General features: G+C 33.4%; 1 protein-coding gene across 1 annotated transcript in view; it reads left to right on the plus strand.

Annotated features, from left to right (window-relative positions):
- Nucleotides 1–361: 361 nt before the first annotated feature.
- The window catches only part of SLF1 (SMC5-SMC6 complex localization factor 1), a 64,467-nt gene continuing 42,503 nt past the window's right edge, over nucleotides 362–22,325 (plus strand). Inside the window, exons 1-8 of the mRNA XM_051993813.1 lie at nucleotides 362–475; nucleotides 812–887; nucleotides 2,690–2,933; nucleotides 3,464–3,629; nucleotides 8,901–8,993; nucleotides 13,458–13,511; nucleotides 16,285–16,443; nucleotides 17,545–17,708. Coding sequence (XP_051849773.1) covers nucleotides 362–475; nucleotides 812–887; nucleotides 2,690–2,933; nucleotides 3,464–3,629; nucleotides 8,901–8,993; nucleotides 13,458–13,511; nucleotides 16,285–16,443; nucleotides 17,545–17,708 — 1,070 coding nt within the window. The remainder of the gene's footprint in view (nucleotides 476–811; nucleotides 888–2,689; nucleotides 2,934–3,463; nucleotides 3,630–8,900; nucleotides 8,994–13,457; nucleotides 13,512–16,284; nucleotides 16,444–17,544; nucleotides 17,709–22,325) is intronic.

The raw sequence follows: 22,325 nt of genomic DNA on the forward strand, positions 1-22,325 counted from the left end.
TCCCTTGACTTTTTGTCAAGTTTTAGTAAAGAATCTTTAAGTAGGTGGTACAGTGTATAAAGTGCCAGTCCTAGAGTCAGGAAGCTCTGACTTCAAATCTGACTTCAGATGTTTACTAACTATGTGGGCAAATCACTTAATCCAGTTTGCCTCAGTTTCCTCATCTGTAAAAGGAGCTGGAAAAGGAATACAAAGGAAAACATAAAATGTCCTTACAGTTTACATTTAATAAATGAATATGAAAATAGTTGTTATTAAATTTGTGTTCATTAATTTATTTTTAATGTAAGTAGGAAAAATGCCAATTATAACTTTTAATACTTTCTCATTGTATTGTCTTTGTTTATGTATATATGTATAGATGGAAGGTTCTATCCAGAAACCCATAATCCAGATAACAGGATTTAGAGGCAAAGAGAAAGAAGATCTAACTAAATTGCTTTTAAAACTAGATTGTAATTTTATTAACAATAAGGTAAGTAGAAGCTACATTTTTACTTTTAAAATATTAAGTTAAAGAGATGTGACAAGTAGTAAAATAAGTACTTTTTAAAGAATAAGGTAAATTGGGGCAACTAGATGGCACAGTGGATAGAGCACCAGTCCTGAAGTCAGGAGGACCTGAGTTCAAATGTGAGCTCAGACATTTAATACTTCCTAGCTGTGTGACCCTGGGCAAGTCACTTAACCCCAATTGCCTCAACCAAGAAAAAAAAAGAATAAGGTAAATGTAGCACATAATAACTGTTCTAATATGAAGACTTAAGAGAAAAATCTTCTTAAGTAATTTTTTTGTTTGTTTGTTTTTTAGCAATACAGAGATTGCACACATCTCATAGCAAAGCGTGCTTGTAAAAGTGAAAAATATTTAGCAGCTTGTGCAGCAGGTAACTTTACATAATCATTTTTAAAAGTTAAAGGAAAGTACTATAGAGAGAATAATTCATTATGAATTTTAATTATCAAAAATATAGAAACACATCTGGTTAAAAAACCCAGATATGGTGACTCATGCAATCTTGGGACATCCAGTAAATCCATGATTGGATGGGTGTCTGAAGGGCTTCAACTACAAAGAGGCTTTTTATCTCCTTAAATGCTTATGTAACTACATCAGTAGGCCCAGATGCCACCATTACACATCATCAAAGGAAGTCTAGCTCAGTTTACTTCTGAGCCTCTCAAATCATGGACACTGCTCTATAACCTTTCAGGGAAATTTCAACTTAAACCTTGGTAACCAGAAATCATGGAAGTTAGTAGTCCTTTCGCACTTATAGCCACAAGTACTCTACTATTATTTTAAATTGATTTCTAATTAGTTATGACTGTTGTATTTAGATTCTTTATGATAATTTCTAACTTTTCAATTGTTCTAAGTCTATATATTGTCTCTCTTCCAAATTTATTTTATTCTTTACTTACTGTGTACTTTATTCTTTGTTTTCTGAGTTATTTTACTCTCTGAACTTTCAGTTTTTAAAAACCTTTTCCATTGTCTCTTGATCTTTATTCAGCTGTACTCATCTCTCATGCTTTTTGTAGCTTTCAAAGATACTTTCAGTTTTTCTTTATCCCTTACAAAAATACCTGTTCAAGCTTTCCTTTACCTTTCTTTCCCCTGCCATTTTTCTACTGGTTCTTTCTTTGGTATTGTTTACACAGCTCCAAATGATAAAGTAGTTGAATTGTGTCTTCATATAGACGTGTTTAGAAAAAATTTTATTTGATCTAAGAATTGAACTATTTTTGAACAAAGAATAATGTACACATATTCATGGCATTTTTAACATGTGTTTTTGTTTAAAAATCAGCTACAATCAAGCACTTTAAAAATTTCATTCTAACATATTAGATTTGTTCATAGTGGGATATCGTGAAATTGCCAGTATTAAAGTACTCATCTATAAGTTTTTACCTGTACAAGTTTTTACATTTATTGTGATATATATTCTCAAAAGAGTACCAAGTCACATTACCTCTTTCTCATACTCCTTTTTTTGCAGTTGATACTTGTTCTTTGTGTAGATTAGGTTGGATTTTCTGAGCTATGAATATCACAGGATTGTCCATGGTCCATCGATAGTAAAAAAAGATTTTACTTTTACTTGTAAAATTCAGCTTTTATTCAAAAATAATTTTGCTGAAGAAATGATAAAATCTTTATTTTCAAAGTTACATACAAAATAAAATAAAAATTTAAACTCTTTTATGTAAACATCTATTCTTTTAAAAATATATTCTAAAAATGTCACATTTCTTAATTCAGCCACTGCTGTGATACATGTGCTTAATTGTTATTAATAGTATAATAATGCAAGAAATAAGAGGTTCATTAACACAATTGAGAAGAATGGAAATTTGGACTAAAATAACTGAGTAAGGAATATTTAATGAGTAGTACACTTTGTTTTATTTTTTGAAGCTTTCAATTTAACTTTTGAGAACATCTAGAATTATAATTCTCTCAGAAAAAAAGCTTAAACAAAATGTTTAATGATATTAAAGTGTTCCCAATGTTAATATTTAGAAAAATGAACAGTACAAAAAATGGTAGAAATGTTACTTAAGGTTCTAATGTTGCATTTGCATGAAAAAGGTTGATGTTAATTTTATTTTTGATCTTCAGTTGATTACCATTTATCTCTACCAAAATTCTTTTGTGGCTGACAGTTCATTTGCTTTCTAGGAAAGTGGGTACTAACTAAGGACTACATAATTAATAGTGCCGAAAGTGGCAGATGGCTCGATGAAACAACTTATGAATGGGGATATAAAATTGAAAAAGACTCCCATTATTCACCTCAAATGCAATCTGCACCTAAAAGATGGCGCAAAGAACTGACAAGCACTGGTGCTCCAGGGGCCTTCTACAGATGGAAAGTTGTCCTCCTGGTTAAAGAGGGTAGTAAAGGAAAAGATTCTCTTACAAGGTAGGTTATAATTTCCTAAAAGTTAAAATAATAAATGAGAAAATAGTTTTCTGTGGCTAAATACATTTTAGTCCTCTGTTTCCCATACCAATTAATTTTGCCAGATGATCCACAATATTTTATTTCTTTTAATCTTTATGGATAAGCCATTTCATATCTTTTTGTATTCTTGCTTCAGTGAAATTAAATCTGCTATTACAAGTTTTGTTTATTTTCCTCTGATAGTGTCTGTTTTGTTCTGTCCCAGATTAGTTCCTTTTGGCTAATTTAACACAAGTGGGGGAAAAAAAGATAATTAAGTGTGATTTAATGTATTGTGCTGATGAATTGCCTACAAAAAAAGTTTTGGGTTTTTTTTTTCTGATTTAATACTTCAATTTGTTTTTGTAGCATTCTTTCCATAGCTTATGTATTTTTGTCAACATGTCATTTAATTTTGTCCTTACTCATATTATGTTGCTTTTGTATTCAGATGAATGAGAACAAACTTTTTTTTAAAGGTACTCTTTGTGCTGTTGTTTCAATTTAAGGGTTCTGAAAGCTGGAAAGGCCCAAGTTTTTCTACCAAATAATTCACCACATGGAGTTACTCATGTGATCTCCTTGGATACAAATTTAAAAGAAGAAAAAGCCAAGTATACCTTTGGAGCGCCCTACTATCCCATACAGTACCTAGTAGATTTTCTATTTTTAGAGGTAAGAAAAATAATTAGTAAACATGATTAAATATTCTGAATATTATTGTATAAAGTACAAACTTGCTCAGAAAGTAAAAATATTATTTATAAAATGAGTATTAATTTTAAGAAAGAAAAAAATAAATTCTAACTATGCAAGTTTAAATTTTTTGTGTTATATTTAACAGCAACTTTATTGAAGAACTTAAAGAAAAGAGACGGTTAAATGTGATGTTTCTGACATTGAGCCCAAATTTCAACCACACTATTTTAATTTTCTTTTCAAACTAAAACATTTTTACTTTATCTAATCCCCACTTTTTGCTTGAGCATGTCTCCCTCATTTTGTGATACCTATTATTATCTGTTTTTCCCATAAACATCTAAAACTCAAATGGTTAGAACAGAGAACATTATCTACCCCTCCTACTAATTTCTTTATTTTTAGTAGCCCTTAGTTTATCTTCTTGGTTATTTTTTCACCTCTTCTTTCTCTACAAATTCAATCAAACAGAAGCTGTTTAATGTAATTCCCACAGTATTCTTTCCACTCACATAGCTACCACTCATGTTCAAGCTTGTATCACTTCTTGCCTAGACTGTTTGTTTAACAGCCTTCCATTGGTTCCCTTTTCTTTCCAGTCTCTCCCTTTTACAATTAGTTCTCTCTATAACTGACAAATTGATATTCCTAAAGCTCAGGTCTGAATACATCACTCCTATACTCAAGTTTCAGTGGCTCTCTTTTGTGTCTAGGATAAAAATATAAATTCTCCCCATTTAGCATTTGAGGCCTTTCACAATGTAACTCTTACCTGCCTTTCCAGATTGATTTCACTTTACTCCTTGATTGCATTGTTCACTCCTAATAACTGATCTGTTTATTATTAATGATACTGGGAGTTTCATTTCCCATCTCCATGACTTTGCTCAGATTGTCACCTTCAAGGTGACAACTTAGAATCCCTTTCAAGGGACAACTCAAATATTTCCTAAAATAAAGAGTTTTTTCTTGATTTACTTCAATTATTTGTGCTTCCCTTCTACTCTTAGGTATTATTTTGTATTTGTTCATTTACACACACACACACACACACACACACACACACACACACACACATATATTGTTTTCCCACTTTCCCACCCCCAAGTAAGCTTCTTGAGGGCAATGGTGATTTTAGTTTTGCCTTAGCAATACTTCACTATTTAGCATAGTAACCAACAGGCATGCCTTAGGAGTTAAATACATGTTTAATAAATAGTTGCATCAGAATCCTTAAAAATATGCATCAAAAAGTAATTTTAAAATACTTTAAAGCAAATACACATTCTCCTCCCCTTCACCCAAAACACATACACACACAAAACAGAATAATAGATAATGGTACAAGACACTCAGCTGGTTTTTTCTCTTAGATTTTTTTCCTTTATTCACTGCCCTTCAAGTGGGTTTGTGGCAACATCTCTGTTCAATTTAGGAGCAGTATTATCTGTTGCCAGAGAGAAAATATTTCTTGTTAAATGAGTTAGAGGTGGGTCCTTGAAGAGAAAGAGTATGACAGTTGGCAGGAAGAGTGGCAGACATTTCCTTTTGTTGCAGTGAACAATTGTAATCCCATATCCCTCATCTGGGGTCTTTTTTGGTAGCAATTTGATGTTTTTATTGAACGTGCATATAGAATAAAGAACCTTGCCCACAGCTAACCGTTTAGTGAATATTTGTTATATTAAATGGAGTCAAATTTTGATTATATATATTGCTGGGGAGTAGCAATAGTTTAGAAACCCAGAGGAAAGGGTAATACAGAAAAAACTTCTGTTTAATGTTGTTGTTTATTTTTTGCTTTTATAAACTAATACTCAAGAAGTCATAGCACTTTGTACAAATAATGAAGCCATGTTGTAGAGAAATTGTTTAAAAACAATGACTTGTCCAGCTTTTGAGTATTGCCTCCTGTTACCAATTCTAGTATTAACATTAAAGATATCACTTTTCCATCAAGCTGATCTTGAACTCTTTCCTTAGCCAATCAATATGTATTTATTAAGTACATACTGTATGCTAAGCATTGAGCACACCTCCAAAAAAAGCTAAAGATGGTTCCTGCTTTCAAGAAGTAGGGGAGATCATAAACAAGTATATACAGACAAACTATGTGTAGGATAAATATTAAATAATTAAGAGAGTGAAGGCACTAGAATTAAGAGAGATTACAGAAAAGCTTCCTATAGAAGGTAGGATTTTATCTTGGATTTGAAGGTACCTAAAGAAGCCATTTAATAGAGATAATGAGGCAGAGCTTTGCAGGAATGTGAGACAACCAGAGAAAGTGCTCAGAACCAAGAAATAGAGTGTCTTGTCCATGAATAGCAAGGAGAGTGATGTCACTGATTAAAGAGTACAAGAAGTAAAGTTTAAGTTGCCTGGAAAGGTAAAAGGGAGTTAGCTTATAAAGGACTTTGAACACCAAGTAGAAGATTTTTTTTATTTGATGCTAGAAATGATAGGGAATTTCTTGAGTGAGGACATGATCAGATCTGTGCTTTGGGAAAATCTCTTAAGAGCCTGAATAGAGGATGGATATAAATGGGGAGAACCTTGAGGCGGGCAGAGCCACCAGTAGTTTATTGCAAAAGTCCAGGGGTGTGGTGATGAGGTCTTGCATTAGGGTGATGTCAGTGTCAGAAGAGCGAAGGGGGTGTTTTTCAGAGTTGTTGCAAAGGAAATATCTACAGGTTTCAGCTCAGATATGGACTGTGAGAGACAGGGAAGGGTTCATGATGATTTCTAGGTTTCGAGCCTGAAGAACCAGGAGAATGCTCATACCCTAGATAGTAATAAGGAAGTTTTGAAGGAAGGAGAGTTTAGGAGGAAAGGTCATGAGCTCAGTTTTGAAAATGTTGAGTTTAAGATATCTATTGGACATCTAGTTTAAGATGTAATTCAAGTTCTACTTCTAGAAAGACTGAAAACACATGAGCAATTATGAAGTGCTTCATTTTTTAAAATTTTACTTCTGAGTCCCAGTTGAAGGATGAGTTGCATGTATAATAAACAAAAAGAATACATACCTTTTTGAATAACATTCCTTTTTTTTTTTTTAAATAATAGAACCCAGAGTACTAGGTTTTTACTGTACATTTGGACAAATCAAAAAAGTATTTAATTTTTAAATTACATCACTGGAGACTTAGGCAACACTGTACTATAAAAGATTTGATAGTATTTTTAAAGTCAAATCTTTTTTAAAAATTGTTAGAAGTCTTCAAACTTTTAAAAAACAAAGAAGACAGGAGAAGATGAAACATTTCTGGTCATTCATAAACACATACAACCACATATTTTACTTTTATACCAAATCAAATGAGACCTAAGTAAAATCTCTACAAGGAGCAGCAGCAAAGGGAAATAGGTGTAGACTAAATATGAAGACAATCATTCTTACAACTGTAGAAATTCACTTTATCTCAACCTTAATCCATTAATCAGTGATTGCAAAGAATGATGTTAGATGCTGAGGAACCTCCAAAATTTAGATAAGACACACTGTGTAATCTCATGCACCTTATGGTCTAATAATAAATATAGTAAATAAACAATAAAAGAAAATCTGTATCTTGTCCAAGACAAAAAAGACCAGGTAGAATCATTTGGTTCAAAGGCTATCGTTGCGAATTTGGGTGACTTACTATAATCTTCCATAGCTTTGAATAATAAAATTCCCTAAGCATAAGTTTTTATTCTTTGAACACCCACTGGTTCATATAATTGAAATAGAGAAAATATTTTGATAGTTTCTACTTTCAAGGAATTTCTACCATTAAGGGCCAGAAAACTGTTAAAAAGTAGATTAAATAAATGTATACAAATCAGTAAAATAAATCTTATGTTGCATTGCGAGCAGTTATTGAAGTATTATATTGATGTCTTAGAGAATATTCACAACCTCAGATAAATTGATCTCAGTCATGTGGACTTTTTTCTAGTGATACAGATCCCAACAAATCCTATGTAACCCTTACCCATTAGGTCTTCCCATAAATGTGCCTTAAGGACCACTAAATATGTTGGGGTTTTGCATTCCCTTGATTCTCCAAGTACAGGGACGAAATATAAAGACCATCCATCAGTCACATCAGTCATCACTCTTTTGTAGTTCATATTAGTTTTTACAGTGGGGGGAGTGGTGTGTGTGTGAGAGAGAGAAAGAGAGAGAGAGAGAGAGAGAGAGAGAGAGAGAGATACCTGCCTTTCCATTGTCCTTTAAGTAATAATCATATTTAATACTTCCATAAAGTCCACTCTGATGCTTCATAATAACACAAAGATACAATCATAGATTCTCAAAGCCTATTTCAGTAGACTACAGCACTTTCACAGGCACAGGTTCTACCAGGTTAGAAAAGCTTTGAGTCCCAACAGTTGTCTGCTTTGAGAGTACTGACCTATCAAAATATGAATTAGGGTGGCCATATGGTAGCAGATTTTTTTTTTTTTTTACTTTGGCCTACTGTGAAAAGAAGAAAAGCACAAAACAATCCCTTTCTTGTACAATCTAGATCTGCAGTGGTAGTAGCGTCAGGATAACAGAAAAGGAAACAGAGAATATGAACATGGGTTTCAGAGTGTTGATGCTCTTATTGTGCAATCTTTGTTCATGACTAGCCAGCATTTTACTGTTACTGACGAGCTGAGGCTTACCAAATTTGACATTCTTGATATCAACAAAAGCAGAAAACAGAAGGAAACTGAAAATTAAATGAAATGATGACTCATGGGTTTTCTTTGAAACACATGGAGAAAATGGTAGAGAAAATGAAATTTAAAAAACTTAATTTCATGGTATGTTTGATCTCACATCACAGAGCTCATAAGAAGTGTTTGCAGAAAAACTCATGGGAAAATAATTACCTTATGTAGCAATCAGTATCTCTCTATCAATACCAATACCAATACCAGTGTTAGTACCATATCTGTATCTAAGCTTTCCAGACCTCACCTGACTTGTCCTTATCACACACACACTCTGTCATCACCAGGACCAGAGCCTTTCCAGCCTGGTAAACAACTCTACCCCTGAGTTTGGGCTCTGCTTGCATAACTTCCAGACACCATATGTCCCCTTCCCTCTGTGAAGAGACCTTGGACCATGGCTATATGAAGGGAATAATAGCCCATAATTAAAACTGAAATACTCTTTATTGCCTGAAATAAATTACTTTTGCATGCAGATGGAAAGAATTTCAGAATGATGGAGATGTTCAAATGAATTCTCTTTTAACCAAACAGTTTAAAGAAGAACAAAAAGCCACTGATTCCAAGACTGACTGTGAACTTGCTGACCTGAAAAAGGCATTAAGAAAGCACATATGTAAAGTGGAGGTAAGGAACAAGTAAGGAAAGTTTTTGCAGTTCCCACAAATTAGACATTTCTAGCTAATGTGACCAACATATGATATAGATCTACTAAGATTTGTTACTTTTTAGTGAATATGACTTATAAAAATTTCTCCTTTTTAAATACTTTTATGAAGTGGTACATACAGTATCTGTGCAAATTTACTGAATGTATAACATGTAGTACTTCAGCAGTCTGTGGTAGTACTGGTTCAGGTACTTCCATGATCAACACAAATTCCTTCCCTAGTTTAGAATCCCTTTGTAGCTGTAGAAGTCAGGGTAGCTGCACACCTTTTGGCAGCTAGGTGATGCAGCACCAGGTCTGGAGGAAGATTTGAGTTTAGGTCTAGTAGCATATGTTTACTTGTTGTGTGATCCTGATCCTGGGCAAGTCACTGTGGTAATCAAATAAGATAATTGTAAAGCATTTAGCATAGTGCATAGCACATTTAATAAATGTTTCAGCCAATTGATTTTAAGAATAGACAGACTTTTAAAATACTGGGTGATAGATATACTTTACTTGACTAGCCATGCTAAAGGTTTTCCAGATTAGTAGAAGCTGCTAGAGCTTATGTTTTATTGGAATAGTCTTTTGAGCCCTAAGTTAATAAGGCATTAGGAATATTTTATAAACAGTTTCAAAGTAATGCCATAAATAAATGAGCTGTCAGTTCCATATTTGGATGATATTGACTTGAACCAAGTCAAGCACCAAGAACTAGTTTATTTGTGATAGGTTTTGTTTATGTGTTTGTTTTTAATTTAGATCTCTGATTTTATTATTCTAGACATTTCCTCGTCTGGAAGCTCTCTCCAAATTTAGATCATCAAATTATCTATAACTTAGCGTGTTAGAGTGTGTTCTGGTGCACTGAGAGGTTAATCGACATCACAATAATCAGAAAACCAGTATGGTTTATAGGCAGGCTTTGAGCACAGTTCTTGCTCCAAAGGCCAACCTTCCATTCATTACACCCTACTGCCTCTGCTTTTTAAAATTTTGTTTTGTTTGCTTTGATCAGACTCCTCATGAGAAAGTTCCCACAACTAGAACAGACTTAACCCCTCTTCTCTACTGTGAGCTTTGGAAAAGTTTTGTAAATATCCTTAATTATGTAGCCAATAAGTGACTCTAGGGCCAGCTTCATTTCCTATGCCACAGTGCCTTAATTTTTAAAATTAATATAGGAAACAGATTTCCATAAGTATTTTCCAAACTTTTTTACATATATTTTGAGATCAGATTTTCAATGTGTCTTGTTGCTGTACAGTCGCACTCCCATGCCATATTGTGGCATGAGGATTATATTAGATTATCCTATAAAGCACAAGCTCTAGTATGTCCTCCTAAGCTGGGAAATTAATTTTTAAAATTATTTTTGCTAGATATTTGGAGTTAAGTGATGTGGTCAAGCACACAGCTAATAATGTCAAATATCTGAGGGTGGATTTGTACTCAGGTCCTCCTGACTCCAAGGTTGGTACTCTATCCACTGCATCACCTCACTGCCCCTGGGAAATTTTAAAAATAGGCCTAAAATAGACTTGTAAGGACCTTCTTTAAGGAACATCCTAGCTACATTTAGTGAGTCTCCTACAAAATTGGTTACAATGTGATACATACATATATATGTGTGTGTGTGTGTGTATTTGGCTACAAATATTCACAAAGACCATCTTCCAAGTCAAAGTGATTATTCTCTGTTTTCATGATAAAAATACCTATAACAACAAAAGAATGGATCTTGGAAATATTGTGGTATTTCCAATGCTTTATGGATTTTATTTATGATGCCTAGATTTCACCTGCAAAATCAAATACATATATACATATATTATTCATGCATGAATTCATTCACAATGCATGTAATAATACATGTCTGTGTGGATACAAACCTACCTTTTTGTTAAGAATATATACATTTGATTGATGGCTATTAAAATCAGACAAGTACTTGCTTAGAGAGGTTCACATCTAGATTGAACTGGAACCTAAATATCTCTCTTTTTATAAAATGTTTCTCTTAGAAGCAAAAAATATACCTCATAACACCAAAATAGTTTTTGAAAAAGTACATAGTTATGTAAGTAATTAATTCTAAGAACTTTAATGTAACTGCAAATATTGTAATGTCTTATTTTCTAGTAATATGTGTGCCAGTTTTTGTGATACATGCAAAAATTGGTTTTATCACCCATTGAATTATACAGGCTGTCCCAAAAGTTTTCATGTAGTTTTACTAATTAATTAATGCATAATTATTGTACCTGTTGATTTTATTTGGTCAAAGTACAAAATTGTTCTTTCATAGTTAGGACAATTCATCCAAAGAAATTCATTTTCCCCCCTAAATAATTGTAATAGTTTTCCTTTCTTAAAACTTTTAAGGAATTTGAGGTCACTAAACTCAAGCCATAGAAACTTTTTTTGATCTTACTGGTTGATCTAAAGGACATATAGAATAACATAGAGAATGCCAAAATTATTGTTGAAACCAAAAACTGCTTATTAAGTATTCCTTGATATTCCCTTCTTGACATAATGTAAATGGAAGTGGAGGAGAAATTTTTCAGCTAGCAGCTTTGGAAATCCTGAGAACTTATATTGCAATGACCTTGAAGCTGTTATTTAAGTGATGATTCCCAAATAACATTTGGTCCCATTCAGTCAGGAAGACAAAACATATATCATTTCCAACCTTAGCCTTAAAGTTGTCAACACTTATCTAGTGCTCTCCCTTTAGATAAAATCATTTTCACATCATCTGACACAATCATTATTTTTACAAACATTCATTTGCATCCATCCATATAAATAAGGTTCCTTAGTCTCCTTCCATTAGTCATTTTAAAGTTTTAAAAGTCCCCATTCCTAAGACAAACTTTGTTATATCTGATTTAAGTTTACAGCTTATGCCAGCCTCTCTCTATTCTGAACTCCTCAGTAGTGATATCCTTTGTGAAATTCACCTTCATTACCTTGAAGATCTAGGAAGTTTAAGTATTCTTTTTAACAGGCTAAAGGTTGTCATATTGTGCATAAGTACATTTTTTGAAATTCTGGGGAGGTTGCTAGTTAAATTTCCCAAGAGAGCTTCATAAAAATTAAAAGGAAGTAACTCAAATGGTTTTGAACATTTGCATAGTTCTTTGTATTAATTAACCTTTTATTATAATCTCAGTACTGTAAACCTTGTTGTCTAAGCTTTACAAAGGGAAAATAGTTACAATGGAAGAAAAAAAGGGAAGGAATGCTTTGCTGCATTTCTCATATTAGTGTTAACTTAGAACTTCAGCCCACGGTGCAATACATTTGATTTAGGTAAGGAAATGGCTTAGAGAACAAAGCCTTGGGCTTGGATTGAGGAAGAAGTTATGAATTAAGAGATTTTCCCTCTTGCACTTATTAGCCATGTGAGCTTGCCAAGTCATTTACTTCTCTGGGATTCAATTTCCTCATCTATGAAATGAGGCTGAGAAATGAGGATAAAAGATAAATTTATATTATTTCTTTTTTTTCTTTCTTTCTTTCTTTTTTGCTTTTCTTTTCTTTTCTTTTCTTTTTTTTTGGCTGAGGCAGTTGGGGTTAAGTGATTTGTCCAGGGTCATACTTGAGCATATATAACTAGGAATGTTAAGTGTCTGAGGCCATATTTGAACTCAGGTCCTCCTGACTTCAGGACTGGTGCTCTAACTGCTATGCCACTGAGCTGCCCCATTTATATTATTTCTTGGTCAGTTCCTTCATTTTTTAGATAAGAAAAGTGGGAATAGCCAGACTCAGATCACAAGTGGTAGAACCACTACTTACTCAAAGGGCGACTCACTTCAGATCCAGCAGTTTTTTCCACTGTCATATGTGTCTATGATATATTCACAATAAAAGTTCAAAAAATAAAGATACTAAATGACTTTAGACTTTGACGTTGAATGTCACTTTAACTTGAAGAAAGTTTTGGATCCTCAATTTAGAATTTTAAAAGATACTTCAGCAGCATAGATCTTGAAAGCTAAATGCAATTCGAGAAGCTAAAATAATAATTTGCAATCATGCTTTTGTCATAAATCAACATATCTACAAATAGTTTGAATAATTTTAATTAACTCCAAGAGGGAGAAGTAGAAGGTCACAAAGTTATACAAATAATTGAACATTGACTGTCACTGATATAAGGAAATGCAGGTGATGTTTTTATAACTTTAGGGAAATATGTGCACTTTCGTGAGGCACAGTATTATTTTTCAATATTATCAGTGTAATTGGCTAGGATACTCATTCTTCCTCTTATTATCATATCCTCCAGCATTTCAGAATTGCAATATTAGAGTAAGATTTTCATCCAGAGGAAAAGTATCTCCCTTTAAACTAATATCCATTTTAAAACAATTTGCAATATAGATTCTTAAATGCTTGGTTTTGATTGTTGCATTAATGTTTTATAGGCTGTGAAGTATAATTGCACTGAATTAACTAAAAGTACAGGATACAGTATAGAGGTAAGTCAATTAGGTTTTTTTTTTTTCTCTCTCTCACACACATCCATCTTTTAACTGAAATATATTGTCTTTGACACCAGAGCTTACTCTCAAATTTTAAATACATTTTATATGGCCTGAAACTTTGAAAAGAAAAAAGTTTCATCAAGATTTGTAGTGATATATTTAAATATGATATACTAAATGCTTTTTAAAAATCTTAGTAACCACTTAGTTAGTAAGTGGTTACTACATCACTTAGTACCCACTGCTCTAATACTAATAAAATAATAAAACAGTAATATTAATACTGCAGAATCACTGCAGCACAGTGGACCTGTGATCTCATCAATGTGCATATTCCCTTCAAGGAGGCAATTTATCCATAAAACAAAGAAAAATAAAGAGGCTATTAATAATTAATATTAGAAGTAATTAATATTAAATATTAATTTATATACTTTATCTCATTTGATTCTCACAACTACCCCATTAGGGAAGCACTATAGGTATTATTAGTCTTATTTTCCCAAGTAAGAAACTGAGACTCACATGTGTCCATGGTCATGCGAGTAGTATGGGCTTCAGATGCAGGTATCTTCTCACTCTAAGCAGAACATGGTTTACTCCCCACTATTCTATCCTGAGCTTATGATTCTCTTGCTATCATTATCATAGTTGATATGATTATGCCCAGTCATGTTCTATAGTGTTTTAAATTTAGAGTTACTATTTTTAGATTAGGTTGTCCTAATCAAAAGTAATATCTTATTTGTATCCAAAAAAGGTGTCAAAATGCATTATCCTAATACTTTTAAACTAATATGTATTTTAATTGATTTGTTATATTCCAGTCCTCTTTCTTATATAATATCTTAGAAATATAAATTTCAATTATCTTTTTGTTCTACCTAAAGTATTTTAATTAGAATGTGACTTATAAAGCCCTTTGAGAACTGTTATACATCTCATAACTCCTGATATGTTGATGTTACTGAAGTAATTATCCCCTTCTGCAAAGCAGCTGTACACACTGAGTGACATCCACATAGCATTTAGTCCATCTTTTTTGAGGGGAAAAAGACCAATTGAGTGTATCAGTGGCAGAGAATCAGATACTCTATTCAGGGATGTGAGTTGCCGCTGGTATCAGAGTTTTGGTGCTGGGAAGAGTTCCTGAACATCATCCAGTCTGGGTCTCCTTGTTTTACAGATGACACAGGCTATGACCTGCCAGTTTTATGTATTTTACACTCATTAATATTGGAAGTATCTCACAATGAAGTTGATGCATTGAGAGGCATTGGGATATTATGGAAGAAGTCACATTCCAGCTGTGTGATCTTGAGCAAGAGATACACGGATGTGCTCTCCATTAGTAAAGGGAGTTCCCACACTGATGAAATCGTAGGTCTTACTGACTAACTTACCAAGTCTGTTCTTACCTCAAAGGGGATATATGTGTACAATTTGTGATGGTTAAAGTACTCCATAAAGATAAAGTAGTAGTGTTATTTTTAATTGTTATGATCATCACTATACTTAACATTTTGCATTTTTTTTCTAGCTTTTCTATTTTTTGACTTGATGCAATATATGGAATTCTGGATCTAGAGTCAGGAAGATCTATATTCAAATTCAGTCTCAAATATTTACTAGCTATGTGAACCTGCCTGAGATAGTCACTTTTTTAGACTTAATTTTTCATATTTGTAAAATATCTGGGGATAGTAATAGCAATCAGGTTTATCTCCCAGAGTTTTTTATGAGAGTTACATGAAATTGTATTTTTAAAACATTTAACATACTTTCTACTACATAGCAGATACTATATAAATGCTAACTATCAGTAATTATTACTATTATTATTGTCAGTAGTTTTCATTTTGGGAAACAGTTGCTTTCTTTTGTTTAAGTTATAGGAAGCTCATAATTTTATGAGTAACTAAACTGTAAAAAAGTTAAATTTATTGAAGTGTAAGTTTTTTTCTAAAATATAATAAATGCAGAATTAGAAGCATTATGATGTGAAGATTTGGCACTTGAGCCCTCCTCCTCATTTCCAAATATATAAATAAATAAACAAACAAACAAACAAACAAATAAATAAATAAAAGATTTGTTTTTGCAACATCATTAATTAAGTATAGCCAAGTATTGAGAATTAAAAAAAAAACAAAACTCTTCCCCCAGGTATACTTTATATATATATATATATATTTTTTTTTTAAGAAAATAAGTAACGCATAATCTATTTTATTAGTAACTAGAAACAGTGGACATTATGCAGTGCACCACAAAAATTCAGTATTATTGCACTTGAGTAGATCCAATTTTCCTTTATCTGTTTTGTTTGCCCTGGAGCTATAGCATTTTGTGGTAGCCATTCATTGTCATCATTGGACTAATCGAAACTACTAAGGACAGAACTTTTTGTCTCACAACAATTAATCATTTAAGTTTCTTCCTCAGCAAAAGCAGAATTTCTTTTAAAATGAATTTATTACTAATAAAATAACAATAAGTTCTTATATCTTTTTTTTATTCTTTATACAGTTGATATGAATATATGGATTGTTATCACTTCAGGATGCACCTATTTTCCATGTATATGTGTATAAGTGGGTGCCTGTATGTGAATGTCTATGTGCGTGTTTTTTATCATCTTAGCAAATACATAGATTTTCAGCCTAGGTGAATTTGGATGGTGCTTTAACCTGACATTGCCATCCCCCCTATAAATCTTCTTTTTCCTTGTTCTCTTTATTTAATCATGCTGTCTTTTGTTTTTCAGGTTAAAAACACTAAACTTCCTAGAAATATATGTAATACAATTGAGCTCCTCATTGAAGGGCAGTTCTTTACAGAAGCACTTGAAGAATTAGTTTTCCTACAACCACAATACATCCCTCCTGTCTTTCTTCTTCATGCTCTCCTGAAGAACATGCTACAGGTGAAAAAGCAAAAGCTTAAACATAATGAAGCAAAGAAGGTTAAAATTTAACAATGTTCCTGATGTCTATTAATAGCTAATCATCTTTTTTCAGAAATTTTTTTATGAATCCTAAACTGAAATCTGGTTTCCATTTGCTGTCTTTTTCCTTTCACAAAATTCATTTCTTTTTCACTCCCTATATAATTAAGTCTTTGGTGTAAGATAGAAACTCCTCAACTCATACACATGCTTTAAATCAACTAGAATTCTATTCAGTAAATTGCCATTCTACCACATAGATCATATTCATTTTGTTTCTGGGCTTGAGGGAGGAAAAACACCTTTAAAATTGTTAAATTGTATTTTGGTGGGGAATCTGGACCTGTGATTTGTTCATTATGGACAAAATTTTCATAAAATCATATAAAGTGACAAACATATTTTTAGAAACTGTTCGCTTTAAGTGAAGTCCAATTTGGAGTGTCACTTCAGGGGAAAACAAAAACCACTTCTAAGTAAAATTCTGCCAGAAGCAGAGTTTAATTAAGTGAGCTAGATATTTCTTTTGGGTAAATTCAGGAAGTCATTTTCTTTTGGAATAAAGAAAGTAGTATTCTCATATAATCTGAATCCATCACTTAGAACTGTGATCCCACTCTATAGTTTCTTTAAACTAATAGCACCAGATTCAAATTGAAACAGATATCTGTGGCCATATGTTGACTTAAAAAGTCACAAATTGGTATTATCTTTGCCATGTTGTATTTTTATTTTGTTAAACATTTCCTAACCACATTTTCATCTGGTTGAGATCATTTTTTTGCTGTTGAGTTTGATACTTCTGTTTAGACCATTTAACAGCTGAATCACTGTATTTGCAGTGTGAAACTTATGCTTCTTTTTTTTTTTTTTTTAAGTTTTTATTTTCAGTTCTGAATTCTTTCCCTCTCTCTACCCTCCTCCCCACCTTACTGATGACATAAGAAATATGATAGGCCCATTCTTTAAAGGTGCACATTTGTAAGACAGGTGACCAGAAGAAGGAACATACTAGAGGGTAAAATTATGGATGCCAAGAAAACCATTATTAATCAACTCTTTCCTTTCATTTTATAACAGGATAATATAAAGACCTTGATTGATCAGTACTTCCATGTTTTGTCAGTTCTTCTGCATCTTCACCCTCCTTGGAAGTCTCCTGCCATGTTGAGTTATTATTTAGAATTTTTTCAATGTCCAAATTGTATGAAAGGAACATGGTCTTTTGTAGACATACTTATCCGGTAAGGGAATTTTAGATTATTAATATAAATTCAGACCATTATAAATGTTAGATAAATATGGAATATGTTGTTATAGATTGTTCTCCAGAAGAATAATTTTCTCATTAGGAAAATACTTCAAAATTATGAAAAACAGTGATTTTATTAATAAGGGTACTCACCAATTCAAATTGCAATCGCATCTGTGACTTCATAGAAAGCCTTAAAAGTTTTTGTAACTGAAAAATTCACCACATTGGTAAACCTGGTGATAAGCCTTTTAAAACTTACCTAGATTTCTCCTCAAACAAAAGATAGAAGGCTAATCATTGGACCTTTATTTTTAACCTTTCCATTTTGGCAAAGTATGTAATAACTTATAGTCAGATGGCATGGTTTTCAGTGATACAGTGAATCATAAGATAGGATTTCAGAAGATGAGGAAAATAGTGTAGTAGCCTTTATATAAAGATAATTTTATCATACTAAATTCCTGTTTTTATCACCATTCTTTCATTCCTCCCAGCCAAAAATCTTATGGTTATCTTTGACTCTTTCCTCTCCAAAATATTACAAATTTTATAATTCTATAACTTTCAGGGCCCTACTCTACCCCCACTTCTATTCCATCCCTTAAGTCATTTTCTGTCTCCATGCCCTTACTACCTCACACTTAAATTACAAGCCTCCTTCATTTTCAAAAATGAGTATGACCTCAGGGAGGTGATGCCATGACAGGCAAATGAATTGGATTTGAGGGAGGGAGGGCTGAGCAAGGACCTGCCTCACTTGCTCCTCCTGAACCATCTGGGAATAATCTTTCTGGAGAGGATAATTGAACACGAGGGAAACTGATGAGCTCATCAAAGGAGATGGACTAGAGCTAAAATAGAAGGATAGTAGTTGGGGGACATCAATAGTTAATGGCCATAATTTAGATGAGAAGAAAACCAAGGTGTAATCAGACAGGTTGAAGGAGAAGCAGGAGAAAGCAGTGTTCCCAAAACAGGAGAAGAATTAGAATTTATGAATATTTTAAAGGAACAACCAAATTTTTTGCTCCAATTGATGCCCCTGGACATTCTCGTTCTAAAAAAGAGAATTTCCAGGAATTAGGATTGTCATTGTCAAAAGCTGCAGTCATCAAGAAGAATGACCTTTGAATCTGGCAAATAAGAAATCATTAGTAGTTGTGAAACAAGCAGTTTCAGTCCATGATCAAGGCAGAATCCAAGTTAGAATGGATTTTTAATCAAATAAGAGGAAAGGCTTGCTTGAGTTTTCCCAAGAAAGGGAGGAAAGATACAGAAGCTAGCTAATAAGGATAGTAGGATCAAGTGAGGGTTTTTTAAGGATGAAAGTGGTAGGAGGTTTGAGTATGTCTGTAAACAGCTAGGAAGAAGCCTATTGATAAGACAAGGTTGAAGATTAGCAAGACACTGAGACTGATGAAGGGGGAAGTTTGCTAGATTAGGAACAGAAAGGGATGGATTGAAGGACACATTTCCCTTAAAAAGAGATATCTATTCATGAGAGATGTCGAATTTTATGATTAGTTCCCTCATTTACTCCTCACAGGATATGACCTTGAGTCCTTTAAAAGTCAGCCTTACTGTACTTCTTCTGCATCCTCTCTAGTTTTGCATCCCCTCTAAGCCTTTCTAAAATTATGGTACCCAGAACTAAACGTAATTGCTTTCAGGAGGGTAGAGTCTAGTAAAACTCTCATTTATCTTTTTTCTAGTTAATGCTCTTAGTGTAGGCTAAGATGACATAAGTTTTTTGTTTGGGTTTTTTTTTAATCTTCTTTCTCACCTCTCTCTCTCTCCCCTTTACCTTTATCTTCTATCTTCCCTCCCAGCCAATAGTGTTCTATCCTTCTTGAAATTATTTTGTAGTTCGTTATCTGTGACCATTTTCTGTTGCCCTTGAAAGTAGGGACTATTGTGTTTTCTTCATCTTATGTTTTGTCTCCTCATATATGGTGTGTGTTTTAATAAATGTGTGTGATGCTTTACTTAAAGTAGCAACATCAGTAATGTTTTAGAGGAATTTCTTACTTGAATATTCAAGAAATTGGAAAAGAATTTGTAAAAAAAAGTCACTTTGTTCGAATTGTGTCTTTTATATTCACTTTTGTGACATTTCTTTCTTTTGATTTTCCTGCTTCTCTGAAAAGTCCTTTTTGTTTACTTAGAAGATTCCATGTCTTCTCTCTTTCCCTTAATTGTGGTCATCTCACAAGCTCTCTTCAGATCTTTTTTTTTTTTTTTTTTAAATATTCTCTCCTTTAGCAGTGATACCTATTCCTGTGACTACTTTATTTTCTTAATGCAAAAGACTCTTAAATATGTATTTCCATATCCAGGTATTCCTGAGGTCTAAACAAAGTTATGATCTTCCCTTCAAAAATTATTTTCCTTCAAACCCCCCTATTTGTTTTGATCCTGTCATTATTTCCCAAGTTACCCAAATTTGGATCCTCTAAATCACCTTTCACTCTAACATTCCACTCAGTCCTCAATATCCAGTCATTTTCCAAGTTCTAGTTATCCTGTCTGCCCAGATTAACGGATATCTGTCTCTTCTCCATATCTCTTATATGGATCATTGTTGGATTGTTTCAGTTGTGTATTCATGTTCCTATCTGGGGTTTTCTTGACAAAGAAATGAAATGGTTTGCCATTTCCTTCTCCAGGTTATTTTACAGATGAGGAAACTGAGGAAAACAAAATTAAGTGACTTGCCCACTTTATCATAGTCATGTAAAGGTTCCATCTGCCTCCAATCTCTCCCTTCTTCTACCCAACCTTCATACTTCTGCCAAAATGTTCTTTCTAATCCTTAGGTCTGATCATGTCACTTCTACCTCAAATGTCGTCTTTGTTCCCCTCCCTTCCCCACACACCACATTGCCTTTGCAATATAATAGAAGCTCCTTAATCCAGTATTCAAGGCCTCCCAAAGCCTGGAAGCTTTGGCCTCTCATTACAGTGGTATTCATCCAAAGTTCCAGCTATATATTTGACTCTTCATTATTCCCCTGTCTTCATAATGTCTTGTCACTTCTCGCTCTTTCTTTCTTTGGATGCAGCAGCCCATGCTTGCCACATTCCCTTTCCTATATCGGCCTATTAAGAAAAATTCTTCTCTTCTTCATGGCTAAACCAAGGTATTACCTCATCCATGAAGTCCTGCTTTGATACCTTCCCTGAATCTCCAGTGGCTTCCCTTCTGTGTCCTTTTTTGTCTTCTCCTATCCAATCTGACTTATTATTTGTGTATTTGATTAGAGGTTGTGTTCCATGGATTTGAATGGGGGAACTTTACTTTAATGGGGAAAGGACAATTTACTTAAATATAACTGATTTCTTTTGTCCTCCATTGTAGTTTATTTTATACATTTGAAAATATTATTCTGTGAAGGATGCTCACCAGAATGTCAGAAGGGTCTATGACATTCAAAAAAGGAAGAATCCTTCCCTGATATGCTCATCTCCCTACTCAATAATAACTCATTAACGGCAGAGACTGTCATTTTCCATTTATATCCTCAGAACCCTGTTCATTGTAAGCATGTAATAAATGTTGCCTGAATGGAATTGAATTTTCAGCTTTTCTCCCTCCCTCTTTTCCTCCTCCCTTCTCCCCCAAATTCTCTTGTCTCCAAAGCCAATGTGCTTTTTCTATTCCATGAAACTTCTTTATCAGAGGGCCTGGTGGATGCTAGACAGGAGAGATGAGGAAAGGGTATGTTATAGAAAGGTGTCTTTGTATCTTTAAATATACAAACTTGGGCTAAAACTGAGCAGTTTTTCTTTGAAAGAAATGATTGGATAGAAAAGTTGGAATCAAGTTGTGGAAGGTCTTGTTTGTTAACCTAATTTGGAAAATATTCTCGGCTGAGCTCTGGTTTGGACTAATAGATAATTTATAGAACCTTAATTAAGGTTTGCAAAATGCTTTTATATGTATTATATCATTTGAAGCCTCACAACAAACCTAGGACATAAATTCTGTAATTATCCCTAGTTTACATATAAGAAAATTGAGACTAAGAGGATAAGTGACTTTCTCAGAGTCACAGTGTATTGGAATAAGTGTTTGAAGCAAGAGTTGAACTCAGGTCTACCCTGATTCCAAATCTGGCACTATACTACCTAGCTTCCTCATAGTAGGTGTCTGGGAAGAAAAGATGAGAAACCACTTGTAAACAACATGATGTAATCAGCCTTAAGTGAACAAAGAAGGATAATGCAGTGATAAAAAGAGATGTACCGGTATCATCAGCATATAAATTTGGAAGAAAATGTGTTTTCGTCCTATCTCTGTGGCTCAGAGGATCCTATATGCAGAGTGGAAGGGACCTTAGCCCGTCATGCAGCCCCTTCATTTGTTAAATGAAAGAACTGAAGCCCGGTGAGCTTGTGACATGCCCAGGGTCACACAGGGAGTGTTAAAGAAGAGACTGAAATCAGAGCGTCTGAGTGTCTTTGTTCTTTCCTTTGTGCCCCTGGGACTCTGTGCCTTTAAGTAATTTGACACCCACTCTTTGAGAAACACCAAAGATGAAAAGTAATAAAATTGAGATTTTTTTTTAACTTCATAGCTGTGCTTTGTTAAACAGTGAACATGGAG

Source organism: Antechinus flavipes, chromosome 1, assembly GCF_016432865.1.
Source record: "Antechinus flavipes isolate AdamAnt ecotype Samford, QLD, Australia chromosome 1, AdamAnt_v2, whole genome shotgun sequence".
NCBI lineage: Eukaryota > Metazoa > Chordata > Mammalia > Dasyuromorphia > Dasyuridae > Antechinus > Antechinus flavipes.